General features: G+C 40.3%; 2 protein-coding genes across 4 annotated transcripts in view; one reads left to right on the plus strand and one right to left on the minus strand.

The window, feature by feature from the left end:
• LOC144474423 (cholesterol transporter ABCA5) overlaps nt 1-16,389 on the minus strand; it is a 30,982-nt gene that overhangs the window by 5,908 nt on the left and 8,685 nt on the right. The window contains exons 3-19 of one of the 3 annotated variants that reach the window (XM_078189244.1): nt 11,766-11,887; nt 5,274-5,447; nt 4,996-5,177; nt 4,443-4,647; nt 4,190-4,265; nt 3,837-3,990; nt 3,481-3,667; nt 3,260-3,403; nt 3,034-3,184; nt 2,895-2,968; nt 2,370-2,822; nt 1,945-2,294; nt 1,461-1,867; nt 1,136-1,390; nt 786-1,053; nt 534-708; nt 31-367 (exon numbers count right to left, since the gene is read on the minus strand). In XM_078189244.1, the coding sequence (XP_078045370.1) occupies nt 31-367; nt 534-708; nt 786-1,053; nt 1,136-1,390; nt 1,461-1,867; nt 1,945-2,294; nt 2,370-2,822; nt 2,895-2,968; nt 3,034-3,184; nt 3,260-3,403; nt 3,481-3,667; nt 3,837-3,990; nt 4,190-4,265; nt 4,443-4,647; nt 4,996-5,177; nt 5,274-5,447; nt 11,766-11,887 (3,714 nt within the window). Of the gene's footprint in view, nt 1-30; nt 368-533; nt 709-785; nt 1,054-1,135; nt 1,391-1,460; nt 1,868-1,944; nt 2,295-2,369; nt 2,969-3,033; nt 3,185-3,259; nt 3,404-3,480; nt 3,668-3,836; nt 3,991-4,189; nt 4,266-4,442; nt 4,648-4,995; nt 5,178-5,273; nt 5,448-11,765; nt 11,888-16,389 lie in introns of all 3 variants that reach the window. The other 2 variants (XM_078189243.1, XM_078189242.1) reach the window with 2 other exon arrangements.
• LOC144474427 (tubulin polyglutamylase complex subunit 2) lies at nt 6,651-9,151 on the plus strand. Its single transcript, XM_078189252.1, has 3 exons — nt 6,651-6,772; nt 7,308-7,666; nt 8,284-9,151. The coding sequence occupies exons 2-3, from the start codon at nt 7,423-7,425 to the stop codon at nt 8,868-8,870; spliced, it is 831 nt and encodes a 276-aa protein (XP_078045378.1). The 5' UTR covers nt 6,651-6,772; nt 7,308-7,422; the 3' UTR covers nt 8,871-9,151.

A 16,389-nucleotide genomic window follows, 5' to 3' on the forward strand; every position in this document is an offset into this window, starting at 1 on the left:
AAAAATAAATTACTCAATATTATTACTTACTAACACCCAACATGTCAAGACTCATAACTAGTATAAAGGGTATAGCCCCGAATAAGGTGGCAATATTGGGTAAAATACTCTGTGCAGAATCCATTTTGTCGAACATGTAACTGAGACACGTGGAGAAGAGCACGGACGCTGGGCAATAGAGCATTAACAGACCACCGAGAGTGATGAGTGCTGGTATCTCTTGAAGCGAAGGCACATCGAAGAGGAATATGATGCCGAGTATACAGAGACAGATGAACGTTATCAGGCCGACAAGTACAATAAAGTAGGTCAGAAAGTATATTGAAAACGACAGACCATTTACGCGAAGTTGATTTTTCGCTTTTATCTACAAACAAACAATGTTAAATATTAAAAACATATATTCATACGGTTGACATATAACATAGTTAGCCCTTATCATTCCAAGAATTTTAAAGAACGCTGCCTTAAGCTTAACAGAATTACTGTCAGATGGAGCGATAAGGGTTAATACATATATCAATTAATCTTACTTCCCGATCGTAGACCATATCCACGACTAGAATGATTGGTAACAGGACAAAATTCATCCCAATGAATAAAGCAGTGCTGCCCGTACCGATGTTAAACTCCTGTGGTTGAGATGTTTGTTGGAAAGGATGGGTTTTAACCCTTATTGATTCTAACTTCTCGTTACCTAAGAGCAACCTAGTCAAAAGTAATAAATTTCAGGTGTTAAAAGCCTTTTAAATATTCACAGCATATAAGAAAATACACAGTCTTACCTATGGTAGGTGTTGGACAGTAGGTTTATCAAAATCGGTAGAGAATGTTGCATAGTGTCATTATAAGCGACGGTCAAATTAATTTTGTGTTTGCTGTACTCGTTAACACTGAAGACAGCCACGTGAGGTGCGACTTTTAATAAGTTGGCGAAATCTCCATCGTATTCTTCAATGTATCTAACATCCTGACCTATCCCCTCGATCAAAGCTGTGATATCGTGATCGGTATTGTTGACGTACAAAAGTTTGGTCTCATTGCCGTAGGTATCTGTTAAGAAAAAAGCATGTCGGCTTGAATATTATAAAATTTGTTGAATGTCTTGATAGTTTGTAAAAGTGATGTGACATACCAGTGTTTAATTTCAGAGATTGCATTTTCACCTCGACAGTTTGAAGGCTGTTCAAATGCAGGCCAAGAGCAATTAACAAAAGAGGCGCAACGATGGTGAAGTACAAAAACTGCATGTTTCTGAAAAGCCTGAGTATCCTTAGGCGAAGCATAGCGTATAGGGTTTGTAGGAAGTTAGGCCGGATCTTTATGGGGTCTAATCCGAGGCCGAGAACGGGAGGATTTCTATCGTTATGGATGCCGTCTGGTAACTCCCCTTTAAATGGCGTAGACAAATTTATATCCCGCAGTTGATTAACACTGCAGATACATTAAAATGAACTTACCTTTCGCTTGGTTGTCATTCTGGACAGTGACGCCTTCGTTTTGCAAACTTTGGTAGGACGTGCTCTTAGACTGCAACGACAGTGATCTGCTCAATGCACGATTGCGTACCATTTTCTTGGATAAATTGTCCATAGTACACTCTGTGCCCTCGTCTTTCTCTAGGTGCAGAAATACTTCCTCCAGAGTAGTCATCGACACTCCGTAGCTATTGATACCTAATCTACTTGCTCTGGTCTTGATCTCGTGTTCTATGGCTGAGAAAAGTGGTGCAAAACTCTCCACGGAATTATGAGGCAAAATGAAGCTCAATTCTCGACCGTGGCGTCTCGCTTTCTCTGCCTTTGATACGTGAGAGATTACCAGTCTGTTAATGGCGGGCTCCCTTGCATTTCCCTCAAGCACCAATCTGTGAAAATTTCTATCATCTATTTGAACATACCAAACGAAAGATATGCTCTATTTTTTCCAATATTCTAGACTTACGTTAAATGATACCCGATGCCAAACTTATTCTTCAAGAATAAAGAACTCCCACAGCATCGCAATTTCCCTTTACTGATTACTGCTTTCCTGTCCGCTAATATATCAGCTTCGTCCATAAAATGAGTTGTCAACAATATTACTTTGCCGTGACGTCTAGATTGCAGGAAGGACCACATTTGTCTTCTGGAATAAGGATCCACTCCGGCGGTGGGTTCATCGAGGATGATAATTTTTGGATCACCGATAATGGCGATACCTACGGACAATTTCCTCTTCTGACCGCCGCTTAAATACTTTGCAAAGGTGTCAGCTTTCTCGGACAGGTCAATGTCTTTCAAAGTTTTCTTCACCTAGCAACAATTGCAAAATGTATTATGATGTTAAGTCTACATAAATACAGTCCAAAGAAGATTGATAGAGCGTACCTCGTGTTCTATCATTGATCTAGGAATTCCTCGCACAGCAGCAAAGAATTCGAGGTGCTCCCGAGGAGTCAAGAGATCGAAAAGAATATCATGTTGCGGACAAACACCAGTCATACTTCTAATAAGTTGCATATCCTGGAAATCTCTGACATCGTAACCGAAAATTAAAGCAGTACCAGCAGTTGGTGCAGTCAAGCCAGTTAATATATTGAAGAGACTCGTCTTGCCAGCCCCGTTGTGACCGAGTATCGCGGTTATTTGTCCTTCATAAATGGTCAGGTTGATACCATTTACAGCTTTAGTCTCTGGCTTACGACATTTTTGATAAGACTTGTAAAGGTCGACTATCCTGATCGCTTCGCGACCTTTCATCTCCCTTACCACCGGTTCGACGTCACGGTTGGTTTCTTCACCCGGTATGAAAGAATTTGATTCGCCATTCGATGATGGTACCTGCAAGTACGACTGTAAACCAAGGTTTTCTCTACTTTTTCCCTCCTGTTTCTTTTCGTACTGTGAACCCACCCGTGGAGTTTTTCTCTGACACCAGTAGCTCGGTAAGAAGCAGAACCAGGGATTTCTTTTAACTCCATATTCGCCTAGGGATAATTTAATTATGTTATCATCGATAACGATTTTGCAGAGAATAAACGAGTATACTTACTAGGTACAACGCAGTCGAAGTAATAAGCTAAGCAAGCATACAAAAAGATGTCTAATGTCATCATAATAAGACTCCCTCCAAACGGTATTCCGGGACCAGACCAAAGATTATCGAAGTTAACTCCTTCTCCCTGTAGATCCAACACGAGAGCCTGCAGAAACAGCCATACAATGTTTATAACGATTACTTTGTTTAATATTGAAACAGATTCGGCTTAAATACCAACCTTATCCATTGCCAAAGCAACACCTGTTGGACTGAGGAGCGATACCACCCAAAAGTAAATAGAACTGGAGTCGTTCACGAAAACTTGGATGAAGTACATGAAGCTTAGTATCGTGACAGCAAAATTGCCTAGCACACCGGCAGTCTAGAATTGGAACGTTGAGTAGTACTTAAACTGGCCAACTAATTTGTTTGGAACTTGCTCGACTAATCGATGCTTACCCTTGACTTGTCAAAGAAAGGTGTTATCATGAAAGCAAACATGATTATGGAGAAACTGTAGAGCACTACTAAAAGGAATATAGGTAAAAAGTGTGTGTGTTGAAACATCTGAAGTGTAAAAAGTAGTATGACCCCAACGGCAGAAAGCAGTAAGACGAAAATGCTGTAGATAATGAACCACGACAACCTGTAATGAAAAAGATAATAGCGTTGTTACTTATCCACAAGAATTGTCTACCTTGCATGTAAACTTTTGTCTACCATTTCATGCAAAATACATATTCGTCCGAATATACATGCTCAACAGAAGAAAGGAAATCTATCAGTCTCATAATCACATTCTACCATAGACCTACCAAAAGACAGAATCTCTTAGGCCCATTATCTTCATTCCTTCCTTGATCTTTTTCTCCTTTTCACCAACTATCAGGATCAGGAGGTAAGTGACGAATTGTGAGATAGCCAGTACCATAAAGAGAGGTATAACAACTCTAAAGGCCAGCATCCAGTCTAAATAAAAGATATTCTTAGAAGTGTGCTCACGAAACAAAGAAAACATATATTTTTCAAGTATTTCATTCCTAAACCTATTATTTTTCTTCTATTTTTGTTAATCTACTATATTCTTTTTAGTATTAGTTAGATAGCCTTCGTTACTTAACGTGCAGAAATAACAATCAATTCTATGTAGAATATCCTGTATAGTTACCTGCAGTGAAAGCTTCTTTTGGAAACATTTCCAGTTGAACATCCGGTACAGTTACATCTGTGTTCCCTGTATCTAGCTGTAAATGACCAACACACACGATTCCATTAATATCTCACTATTCTTTTCCGTATGCGTATGAAGTAAATGTAAAGCTCCAATATACAAAAGCTAAATGGCAAGATTGTTTTAAAGAAAAAGCTCTGGGATCACAAACTGCAATAACACTGAATAACTTAAATATAGTGATACATACTCTTATCTTCGTAATATCCATTATCAATTGCAATGCCAAAAATCCAGAGTGCAAATAATTGTTGACAGGACATGATCCACCAGTCTCTATCGACAATGCACCTCCTATCCAATGGCTGGTGTCCTTTCTACAGTTAATTGAGGCGGAATACAGTTCGGTCGGTGAGGGTGGATTCGTGTATAATGGATTAGTTCTGATCTCATACCTAGAACATAACATAAAAGTGCAATTGGTACTTAGTTAACATGTACGGCCTAATTATTCAACTTCCAAGATCTTGCTGCATGATCTGTAGATATGATATATAAAAATAATGTCTATTTTCACCTTCGAAACTGATTAAAGGAGGAAAAGCATTTCTATCAAACTTTTGCTTTTCCAGTCTGCTTATAATATGTACGTGTATATATATCTGTAATTGCATTGATGGGAGCCTAAACTTTCAACCTTCACCTTCTTCAGACATATTGAAGAGAACATTTTGATTAGTAACATAAGGCTCGCATCAGCGTCATCCTTTTCTGATTATAGTGATATTCAATTATTATCTTACAGAAGCCGCTGAGATATAGGCTGCGAATCTTCGAAGATCACGGCTAGGGGTATACTGTAGGGATCCCTCCAGTATGCAGCCTGCAGGTCGTCCTTACTGTCGAACACCAGGAAATTCAAGGGTAGTTTTCCTGGACGATCCCACATCGACAACCACAGAGTATTCATCGAATTCAAGAAGGTCTGAAATGAAATGGACGGTTAGAGGAAGCATTCGAGTACTATGATCCCGAAGAGGAGTATAAAACGATTCACAGAAACTGTAAATTGAATACACACCAAAGTTTCGGTCGAGTTTGGAACAACGGCAATCGTGTTGTTCTTGTATCCACTGAGTGCCTCGAACAAACCACCCTCTTGTCTCTGCGTCAGCATCGCCGGGTAATTCGGGTTCGGGGGTAACACTTTCAGCACGATCAAGATGCCCAGAGTGTAGAGAGGCAAAAAGATCTCCTATAAAAATTTTGGAAAATTTATTTCACGTGACAACATTCGCGATAAGTGTAACATATTTATATTACCTGTTAATACCTAAATGGATCGTTTATTGTTCCGTTTTTTTTTTCAAATTTTAAACCACAGTTTGAATGAAATTTCTTTTAACAATTGAATTACGCTTTTCTGTTTGCGCACAAAACTTCATAGGATGGAGACGTGAAAATTTTGCAGGGTAAAAGAGGAGACAAGAGGTCATTTCAGCGCGCGAGGGTGAAAAACGTTTCAGAAAAGGGGCACCGGCATTAATAAAAAAAGAAGGGGGAACGATGATGTATGTAAAGGGAACACGGGAGCTTTTTTTCAGCCACAATTGATAGTTCGTAATGCACATTACGACATTCTATGGGATTATCTCAATTCGAAATTGCCGGGGTACCATTGAAAGCGAACTCTCCTGTGCCTGCATAACAATTAACCCACCTGCACGGTCTCCCACACCTGTCGTGCGACCGAACCTGCGCAAGCGTTCGATACAACCCCCTGTGACCAGAGAATAAGCCGGTCTTCGCTTTGATATTCGGTCACCATGGAAATCAACAACTGGCTGAACCAGTCACACTTGGGCCAACTGCCCTCGATTCGTAGGAACTAACGAATTCAACCTCAGCTCGCGAATTTTCAACCGAATTTTCAACATCGTGAGGAAGAAAACTCGATTTTCAAGGGGTGAAAGATTCGTAAGATCGTCTAATTTACATTGTGCCTGCTAACGATTAGCTTGTAACTTTTAATCCCCCATAACACAATTATTTGAGGTAAAATCTGTGTAACAACAAAGGACATGAAAAGTGTATAACGTGATTGAAATTGAGAAATCTATATTTCTATTATCAAGAAATTATTTAAAAGTGACAGTAAATCAACGTATAATTTTAATGATTAAATAAAAGGAAAGTTACAAATGAAATTACAAGTATACATTTTTAGAGTTACGCAATGTTCTATAATAGAAGAGTTAAGAGAAATATACAATTTTAAAGAATCATTTCAATGAACTTAGTAATTTTAATTGGCACCCAATGTGATTCAGCGTAAGTGAAGTAATCAAATAATTTCTTCCGGAACTGCAATTTAAAACAAGATTCTCAAGCTTCGCATTTATAGAAAAATACTATTCAATTTTGTTTACGGGACTGCATTTCTCGATTTGATGAGTATGCTAAGGTTAAAAGGCATTTGAGTGTTCTATACTTCTTAAGAATTTCGCTTGGGAAGATGATCTTATTGAATTAATCCTTATTCGGGTTGACCTGACCTGAAAAGAATGTTTCGCTTTCAGTGTAAGTATTGAACCTTTCCCCCTACCGTTGCATAAGCCCTCAAACAAGTGTCCAATTCGTTTTTAGTAGCAACTGCGTCAGAATGGAAATAAGATGTACGATGTTCTTTGCAAAAATGCGTAGGCCCTGAAATAATTAGTAAAAGATATAAAAAGCTCTTCCCCCGCACACATAAAAATGTAGTTGACTCGCAGGTCTACATTATTTACTGTATCGTATGAATATACATCGTTCGGTGTCTCTGCATGCCAAGCATTCATTCGATGAACTCTGGCTGCAGAATAAATCAGATTCAAAATGTTTCTATGCAGTTCCTTGTCTCATGAATTATTTTATAAGAACTAGAATAAATTTCAAATATATCGTATGGGAAGAATACGGAAATTTGCAAATCATAAGTAATCTAATTTACACGTGCTTGTAACCATAAGTACTTCTCCCATTTTATTAGAATCTTGAAAATATCCTTTAAAAAATCATCGCGATTCGTTAAATGTTTTCGGCTTTCATGGAGTGTGCAAAACAACATCTCCAGAGTCAGTCGAGATATAATTCAAGAACGTGAAGAGGGAACGCGACGGGATTGCCGATCAAACGAATGCAAATCCGGGGACACCGTTAGGAGCGGGTGCGAAGACAAAGGGGTGCCAATGTCTTTTTTCGTGGACGTCGTTACCGAGGACGCGTTCTACGAGAACCTCACGCTGGGTGTGGTAAAGGTCCTCGAGAATGTGCCGTACGTGAAGAACGTGCGAGTCGATAGGAGGAACGGATGCGAGGCCACCGCCATTGCCAACTGGGAACAACGGCATTGTTGCGTGCTCCCCGAAGATCTGAGGAACTTCTACCTCTCGATCGACGGTTTCCAGCTTCTTTGGAACCTCGAGATAGCAGGTATTACTCTCCGGAGAATTATCCGAGAGACCCTCTCGACGATCCTTTTCCCTCGAATTCCACCTCTGACCCTTTAGATCTCCGTTCCTTCGAACCTCCGCCTATTATTTCGGCTCGATACTCTTCGTCGCCTTTCCCGGGAAACCCTGGAGAAAATATGCCGAGGTTCGAAGCTGCTTGGAAAGGTATCCGACAAGTGCACGTAGTTGCATAATTCCTTGCCGTATGGCTGATTTCGCAGTAATGCTGGAACTCCTTTCTCGACAAATAAATCATTTACTGCAGACATTTTGTAACAAGCCCAGATTATTTACTGTAAATTGTATTCCTATTTATTATTTATCACGAAAAATGTCTCATATTTTCAATCGATACAAAATTCCTTATCATTAAAGATGTTATTTCTTCATTATTTAATCCCAGTAGTTTCAGTTTTGTACTGTATTTTCTATTAAAACTCATAGTCTAATTAAGTTAGTACGTTTATCATCTACTTTGATCCGTCATCATACCGAAATAAATCTGATCAAGGCTATGAATCAGTCTTTCTCAAAAATCTCCCTATGGCTGCTCTATTATTATACTAATCTTCGTTTTGCTTTACCACGCGTCAACAGGCGAGGAGTTTTCCGTGGGCCGCATGGAAATTAACAGTTTCTCCTCTCTAAAACGGTACTCCGCCATCAAAGACCCGCAACCGGACTGTTCCAAGTCGGAGTCTTCCGATGTAGGAGCAGAAGTCGACTCGAAGAGCACCGTGGGCCTTGAGAATGCAGCCTCGCTCTCGGTGGGGAACCCACAGGGTTGCAAGATGTTCGAGATTAGTCAGTGCTACCCGCAGAGCGGAAAGGCGAAGGTCTGTCTGGTGTACAGAGCGAAACCGGACCAAGAGAGCCCGAGCATCTGGCTGCATCGTGAGGATACGGATCGATGGTACCATCTGGCCGATACTTTCACTGTCTACTTCCGGATGATGCTGGTCCATCTAGGCCTGCCCTTGTGGCAATGCTGCGTCACCGGGCTCAGCCTGCCCACCTGGGTCGAGCAAGTCTATTTTCTCGTCGGTCCGCACCTGCTGCCATCCACTATCGATCCCACTGAAACCATCTCCACCGCCATGTGGAACAACGGGCCCACCAACGTCATCGATCCAGGGATCTTCAGGGGCAAAGAGAACAAGCAGAAGATTCCCAGGAAGAAATAATTCAGTTTTTAACCTTTAAAGAATTATTTTGGAGTCAGCGAACGCATTTATTCACGTGATGATTACTAGATTACTAGTTTTATGCAAAATAAAAATTGTCTATATCAATTGCAAAAAAACAGAGACTAAAACAGAGACCGTTCCTTTTCTGAAAGTCTGCTGCAAACAGCTTTTCCGTACTAGTCTTCTTTCAGTGTAAAAAAAATATGCCTCGATGAAAAATATTCTAAATGTCTTAAAATTACGAATCTCTTACGGCTGAATTATGAGATTTTACGTGATCACAGACGACTATCGATGAGACTATATTTTCTTTCTTCAGCAATTACATGTTTAGAAGAACACTGAACTTTGATGAAAATTTTGCATTTGGCAAATTGACAATCTTAAATCTGTCAAATGATTCATTCTCAACATAAAATATTCGTGTCATATTTCTAAAGTAAAACTTTTGTGAATTGTTCTTTCGCAGTTTCAAGAAACTATACATTCACGCAAATGTTAATTCCAAAACTGTATACGACTATTTTACAACGATAATAAAGAAGGAATTGAAATGAATATATTTTACCGTTGGCTAGAATTGACAATTCTGTGCAACAAGTCACCGAAGTTTCAAAAGCATCGAAGGATCGCATTGTTCATCGATATATCGAAGTTAGTCAAGCGAAAAACGAACTTCGACTCGATTCCTTCTTTCGAGTTCTACTCCAGAAAATAATGATCTTGTATAATTCGCTGTGCTAATGAAACTTTACGATGCGCGTGTGTCAGCAAAAACTTATTCTACATTGTTGAAAAGAGACGAACGCCTACGACTGAATGCTTCGAAATTAACATTTTCTCGCAATAATGTCGCTCCTGATACTGTTCCTCGAATTATCGCTTCAATATGCTCGTGGAAGAATAGACGATGTCATCCGATAATTCGGATCACAGCGGTTCTGCTAACAAGACCTACGCTTTGTCCGCTTCCTTTAACCAGGAAGAATAACGCAAGATTTATGGTAACGTTGCGCGCCGTGCGGTGTTCCCGGGGAGTTTTAATTATCGAATATTAAATTACTTTTTTGTGAGCCAGCACAAAGTATTTCCTTGGCAGGTCTGTTTTTTATCCGCTCTCGACGCTGCAACCGAGGTCGAACAATTTTATGGTAGAAGGCATCTTAATCGAGTGGCTCACGTTAGGAGGGCGGGACCTAAGTATAGACGCGAATACTTATTTTATGTATAAATCGATTTTCTCTACTTCTAACGAGCTATATTTAGGACCGCGCTTTGCTCCTCTGCCCCTTTCGGGCCACCCTTTATCCTGGCAAGACCACAGAGAAGTTCGATGAGCAACCGATGCCACTGGATCACTCGAAATCCCGTGAAAACCTGTATCGGTATGGGGTTCCCTAGTTCATCAATGAACTTTCTCCTGTGATGAAGAGGAACAGCTACGAATGTTGATCACTCCCGTACTAATTTCAAAGGGCGTCGTGGCTTAAGGCCAAAGGTTACCGACGATATATCCGTTGTGGCTAAACTACAAATTTTTCTGCAATTTTTCTACCAGCATGGGATAATGGCGACTGGAATTATTTCTTCCTTTACAGAGGAAGGTACTCTTTCAAGATTCTGAACAAATTGATAAAATAGGGGAGAAATACTATGGCAGAACATTTGCTAGACTGCGGTTCTTTATGCAAAATAAAAATTTTCTTTATCGATCGCAGTAAATAAGAGCAAAATGGGCGTTCTCTTCATTCCTTAAACAAATCCTCAGTCTGAATATTTCACAGATTCAATACGCTGAAGGAGATCCAACATTTGAACAACGAAGATAGCTATCGTAACGTTCCAAATTCATAAGATTTTGCGGTGAAAAATTCGTCCATGTTGCAGAGTATATGCATCATTAAGTAAGATACTCGTTTCAGAAAAACGTCTATCAATTTCCCTAGAGAATATCCCGAGGAATCACGTTCGCCTCGGATCGTTAGCTAGGCGGCTCTCCAGGCTCGTCACTTTTAATAGAGAATCAAGATCGAAGCTGGACTTCGGCCACGTACCAGGTCGGCGTGTGCATTGAGTCGATCGGATATGTATTAGCGGATTCGAAAAAAGACAGCGCGGGTGGGAGGGAGGGGTTGGAGTGTAGGAATGAGATGAGGGAAATATGGACACACGAGACGCCTTGGAGCCGGGATTTGAATCCACGAGCGACGATCGTCGAGGAGCTACGGGTGGGAGGGGTATGAACAAAAAGAAAGGTGAAGCGAAGAATGGGAGAAGAAGGAAACCGTGTTCAGGACACGGTTTTGATCGAATGGCGACGAAGTGTCGGCGCTCGACCCGACGACGCACGGGGCCGGCTCTGGCAGCGAAGGGAGGGCGAACTGCCAATTCGTTTTCAGTGGGTGTTTTTGCGTGAGCTCCGTGCCAACTGGGCCAAGGGTCGGCTGGGTGGAGAACTTTTCTGTTTTCTCCAAACTTTCCCGCATCCCTTGCCACCCCCCTGCTGCTTGCTTTCGATGGCCCCGTGGACGCGACGACACAAAGGATAGCGACTGCTACTTGGCCAATGACAGCGATTCGGTCCAGTGATCGGTCGGTTAAGTGGCTGTATTTTACACCTTACTTGTGATGCGGTATTTGTGATCGAAACAAAACCTTGGTCGTAATGTTAAACGAACAAATAAAGGCTGACCTTTTCTGAGTGTCACTTTCAAATTTCGCGCCACTGAAATTTTTAGTACTAGATTACTTTGACACAGACGAAAGTTATTTAGAAGTTAGAAGAGAATTTCGTAAAGGACATAGAAGATAATCGATGTTCTACCGTAACCGTCAATTAAACAATTAACGATCCATCGTTCTGACGGCTTCAAGAAGGTGCATGCTACGTACCACCGTGGTCTTCCGTTTCTCTCGCTTCTTCAGCAACAGATTCCTCACGAGCATCGCTCGCAGCTGAGACAAGTAGACCCCGCACGAATCCATTCTGCGAGATACACTCGTCCTCTCGATTTCTGCAACGGAAAGAGAAAAAAGGGTTGTCGTGTTAGATCGAAGCGAAACGAGGGGGACAAGACGGAGGCAAGTGCTTGTGAACTTTGAATAGACACGCTGGGGACGATTTTTCTAGTAATCAGTGCAACGTGTACGTTTGTTTTATAACAAACGAGACGGCTCGTCGGAGGGTGCCAAGTTCGAAGCACACCCTCTAACTTCGTTGCTTCGAGGCCAAGTCTTTCGAACTCTTTGTGTTTGTACGGCACGCGTTATCTTGCTCGGGTGGCTTTATTCAACTTAATCGGTCTACTACCTTGTTGTTGCTTTCGCGACAATCAATTTCATCCAAGGATTGAATAAAATCTTGTTTAACTTTATAGTTGAAGAATCTTCGCTGCTATGCAAACAATTCTTACGCAGGGCGATCTTGCAGATTCTCCCACATATAATGGTTTTTGTATTTTTGTAGAGTATTGTGAACATTTAAACACGTTCGGATATAATGTTCAAAGACATTAAGACACTTCAGTTAATACTCAACGAATCAAAATCGATCAAAATTGATCAATGATTATCGAAGTGCTTAATAAAAGTTAAAATCTGTTAGAGAGCGTTATTAGACGAGTTAACATAACAAGGAGACACCTTTGAATTTCTACTCTGACTATACTTTTACCTCTACTCGTAAATTCACAAACTCTAGAGCCTGGTAATGACAATCAATTGATGTTCCCAAACCATAATGTTCGGTAGAAAGATCTGAATCAACAACAACGAGCGTGTTAACCGAGAACGTCGCGGATCGTTCTCAGTGTCCTCTGAAATCGTTGAGGAACAATTTTTTCCCTTGCGAGTCGCAGCCACCTTTATTAAAGCATGCTTGTAACATCTGGTTTGCACAGAAAGAGTCACGATGTGGTCGATAATTCGTCGTTTGCACTATTTAAGCGTTCGCGCGTGTAACAGCGAGCAATATGCCAGCGAATAATGTCAAGGTCCTCGACATAGTGCTCAACCGTGGTCGTCGAAAAAAGAATAAAAAGCGCAAAAGATAGAGGGAGAGAAAAAGAGAGAGGGTGGGGGGAGGGGGGGGGGGAGCTAGAGAGAATTAAGAAAAATAGCAGCCGGTTGTATGCGCACCTGGTTCATTGAATGATACTGAAGAAAAAGAATGATGTAACAATTGAATCAGTTTGCGTATAGTTAATTATCAGACCGCGGATCTTTGTGAGAAATAAAACTTGTCTTCATCAGTTACAAAGCATAGGAGCCAAATGCAAGTTTTCTTCTTTTTTTCAATCATTTTTATGAGTTCAGAGCAATACGTCAACGTTGACAGTTTTTTTTTAACCTTGACACTGTCTTTTAAATACTATTTTTAGTCTACTTTATATTTCTTTTATTATCACTACTATAATTTTCATTTTTCTGCTAGTACATAAAATCCGCAGTCTACCAATGATCATCAATCGCTCGTAACTAGCCGCTTTACACATTGAATAAAAACAGTTATCGCGCAATGACTGATAAATCCGTAAAATGATAAAAACGGCCAGAGTTGAGGCGGTTGGAATTGGTGAAAAAAATTGGAAAAATGAAGATAAATGCACCAGTAGATTTAGCACTAATTTACTTGATCGCAATTAGATATGTACGATTGGTCTGTACTACAATCAATCAACTTTTATATCAATTACTTAACAAAATCGCGTTATTGTTTAAAAGTAAAAAGATATAATTTCAATTGTCCGTAGTAGACGCTAATGAAACATCTAAGGAGTAATTCCAGTTGAAATAGCGGTCATTATTATGAACATCAACTGTTGCGATCACTATTATAAATAATTGCCATCATTTTCGCGTATCTTCGTGCCGTTGCGTCAGCGCAATGGGAAGAATAAAATCAAAGAGAATTTGACCGGGAGCGTAACAATAGTTGCAGCGAATTTGTATGACATTGTGCCCGGTTACGTGTGTCCTAAGAGGATTATATAATTCAATCACGGATTCGCAAATATTTCGCTCCTGGATTTTCGCAAACTCCATCGAAAAAAGCGACATTTGGCTGTAAGATAATTTAGTATCCTTATTAATTTTATAAGTATCCTTATTAACGCAAAACGATCTACTATATAGTAGATAGTGTATCGAATTGGATGCTCTATTTATCGATTACAGCAACAATATTGCTTTCTAGTCTTGTAGCTGAATTTTAATTATTCAAGCTTCGTCCTCAGGACAGAAACTCGACGATTACATATGCGACGATCGAGTAACAGTCGCAGTTACATTCTGATTAAAAGATAAATCTGAATCACTGTTTGGTTCGTCGTAGAAGGTATGATGCTCACGGCTAGGCTCGTCGCAATTATCGCTGGCAATATTAATAACGACTTATGTTTATCGCGCATTTTCTTTGTTTAATCGTTGCATCGTATTGTTCGCAAAGCTGTTGCATAATTCCGACTTCGTTTTTGCACGTGTTTCTTAACCGTCAGTCGCGTTGCCACCATTCGAACAAACAAAACGCGCTTCAAATACTATCTATCAAATGCTTGAATCCCCACTTATCCATTTTATTTCGAAATATGTACATCAAATCCTCAGTTTATAGATCAACATTTCTAAACGATACTGGTACAGATCGTTTACGTAAACAACGAAACAATTATTTGACAATTTTAGAAAATAAATGCATACCCGAGATAAATCTCCGTCGAGAATACTGCAAGTTCAGCAAAATGTTCATCGCTCGGGTCTCTTGTAGATATAAAGGCCAATAGAAAAAAACGATTCAATCAAGATCTGACATTATATTCGCGTTTCTCCAAATAAAGCTCAGTTTCCGCACACCGCTCAGAGACTTTAATGTACCGTGTTCAATAAGAGATTTTATTCGGAAAATCCCAACGACGGCTTAGGGATCAAAGTAATATTTCACCAATCACCGAATGGTTCAAAGTGAATATTCGATTTAGGTCAAACTGACCCGAATGGCGCGCGAGGTTTGAACGTTAAAGATTGTGTAGAACGGAACAGTGTTAGTGTGTATGCACAGATCAATCGGCTCGTAAACAAACGTCGGATCTCGGGGTTCGAATTCTGCCCGCCAATATTATTTCATATAATTCCGATTGTATCTTGCCGAACGATATTGTACACAGAAAAGAAGACAAACTTTCGGGAGAGCAAGAAAAAGAGAGAGAGAGAGAGAGAGAGAGAGAGAGAGAAGCAGAATAAAGTTAAACTTACACAGATGTTTGATAATGAAATTGGTGTCACGAACCGTGAACTAATGTCTATGCATGTACAGAGACTACGTTGAAGTGATTCTCCCGAAGCGACGACAACGTTTATTGCGAAAATTCTATGGATATCGATGGCCAATTTCCTTGCGAACGGACCTTCGATCCCGCAACGATCCTCCCAATCAATAAGGATACACTCGCGTTCATAAATAGCTCCGCGATAAGAAGCTATGTAATATCCCAGCACCTGTCTCTACTGCTATTTAATTGAAATATCCGGATCAAACCTACATTTAATTGTCGAATTTAATTTTTATGCTCTGAAATTCTAATTTAAACAATTTTAAAATAATTGTAAACATTAGTTATAAATAAAATCTTCCAGCTAATTTTATATTTATAATTAGATTGTTAACTTTTAAGTAACAATAATAAAATCTGAATTAGGTTTAAAATTTTCATTTAAAATTTCATCAAAACCTCATTATAATTTAAATTTATATTAAAAATCAATTATAACTTATGACGAACGTAAGTCGCCGCGATATAAAATAGTAGAGAAAAATGAAAGAATCGAATAGTACAAGAAAAATCGTAGAAAGCGATAAGTTTCTCCAAAGATTTACAGTTTATTCAACAGTGTACGCACTTATAACAAAACTGACTGTAGTTTCAGATTTCACAAAGATTCTCATTCGAAATTTTGAAAGGACTTGGATTCCCGCAACACTGACGATCACGCACTGTCGATTAAACGATCGGTAGCCAGTAAAAACCGATAATATTGCTTAAAGAGGATCGCGCAGCGCTTTGGAAAACGGAGACCCACCGGTATTCCACGGATTTCCGTGAAATCCCGCGTTTCCCGTCCGGCAAGAACGAAAGAAAATGGAACCATGCGTGAAGGGACTTACATGAATCACGTGCAGGTCGACAGTTCTATCGCAAGGGGCGACTCTAATCGGCCGTACCCTCTTCCCGATCGAAATTGGTAGCGTGGCTAGTGTTGCCGCAGGTGCCAGTGCCGTTGCCGTTCCTACCGTACCCGATTCCGATCGATTGTAATTCGCGAGGGGACGTACTACGAGCTGCGACAACGGCATCGCGATGAACGACGACGGTGCATCGACGATATGCGTGTGCAGTGCCGCTGCTGCTCCTCGCCATCCTCGGCGCCAACAGCGATTACTGGTAAATTTCGAATCACTGCAAATTCACCAAACACAGTTTCGGTTTTACTCGGGACACCGTTCCACGGCGTTTTACTTTTC

This window comes from Augochlora pura, chromosome 8 (assembly GCF_028453695.1).
Source record: "Augochlora pura isolate Apur16 chromosome 8, APUR_v2.2.1, whole genome shotgun sequence".
Classification (NCBI taxonomy): domain Eukaryota; kingdom Metazoa; phylum Arthropoda; class Insecta; order Hymenoptera; family Halictidae; genus Augochlora; species Augochlora pura.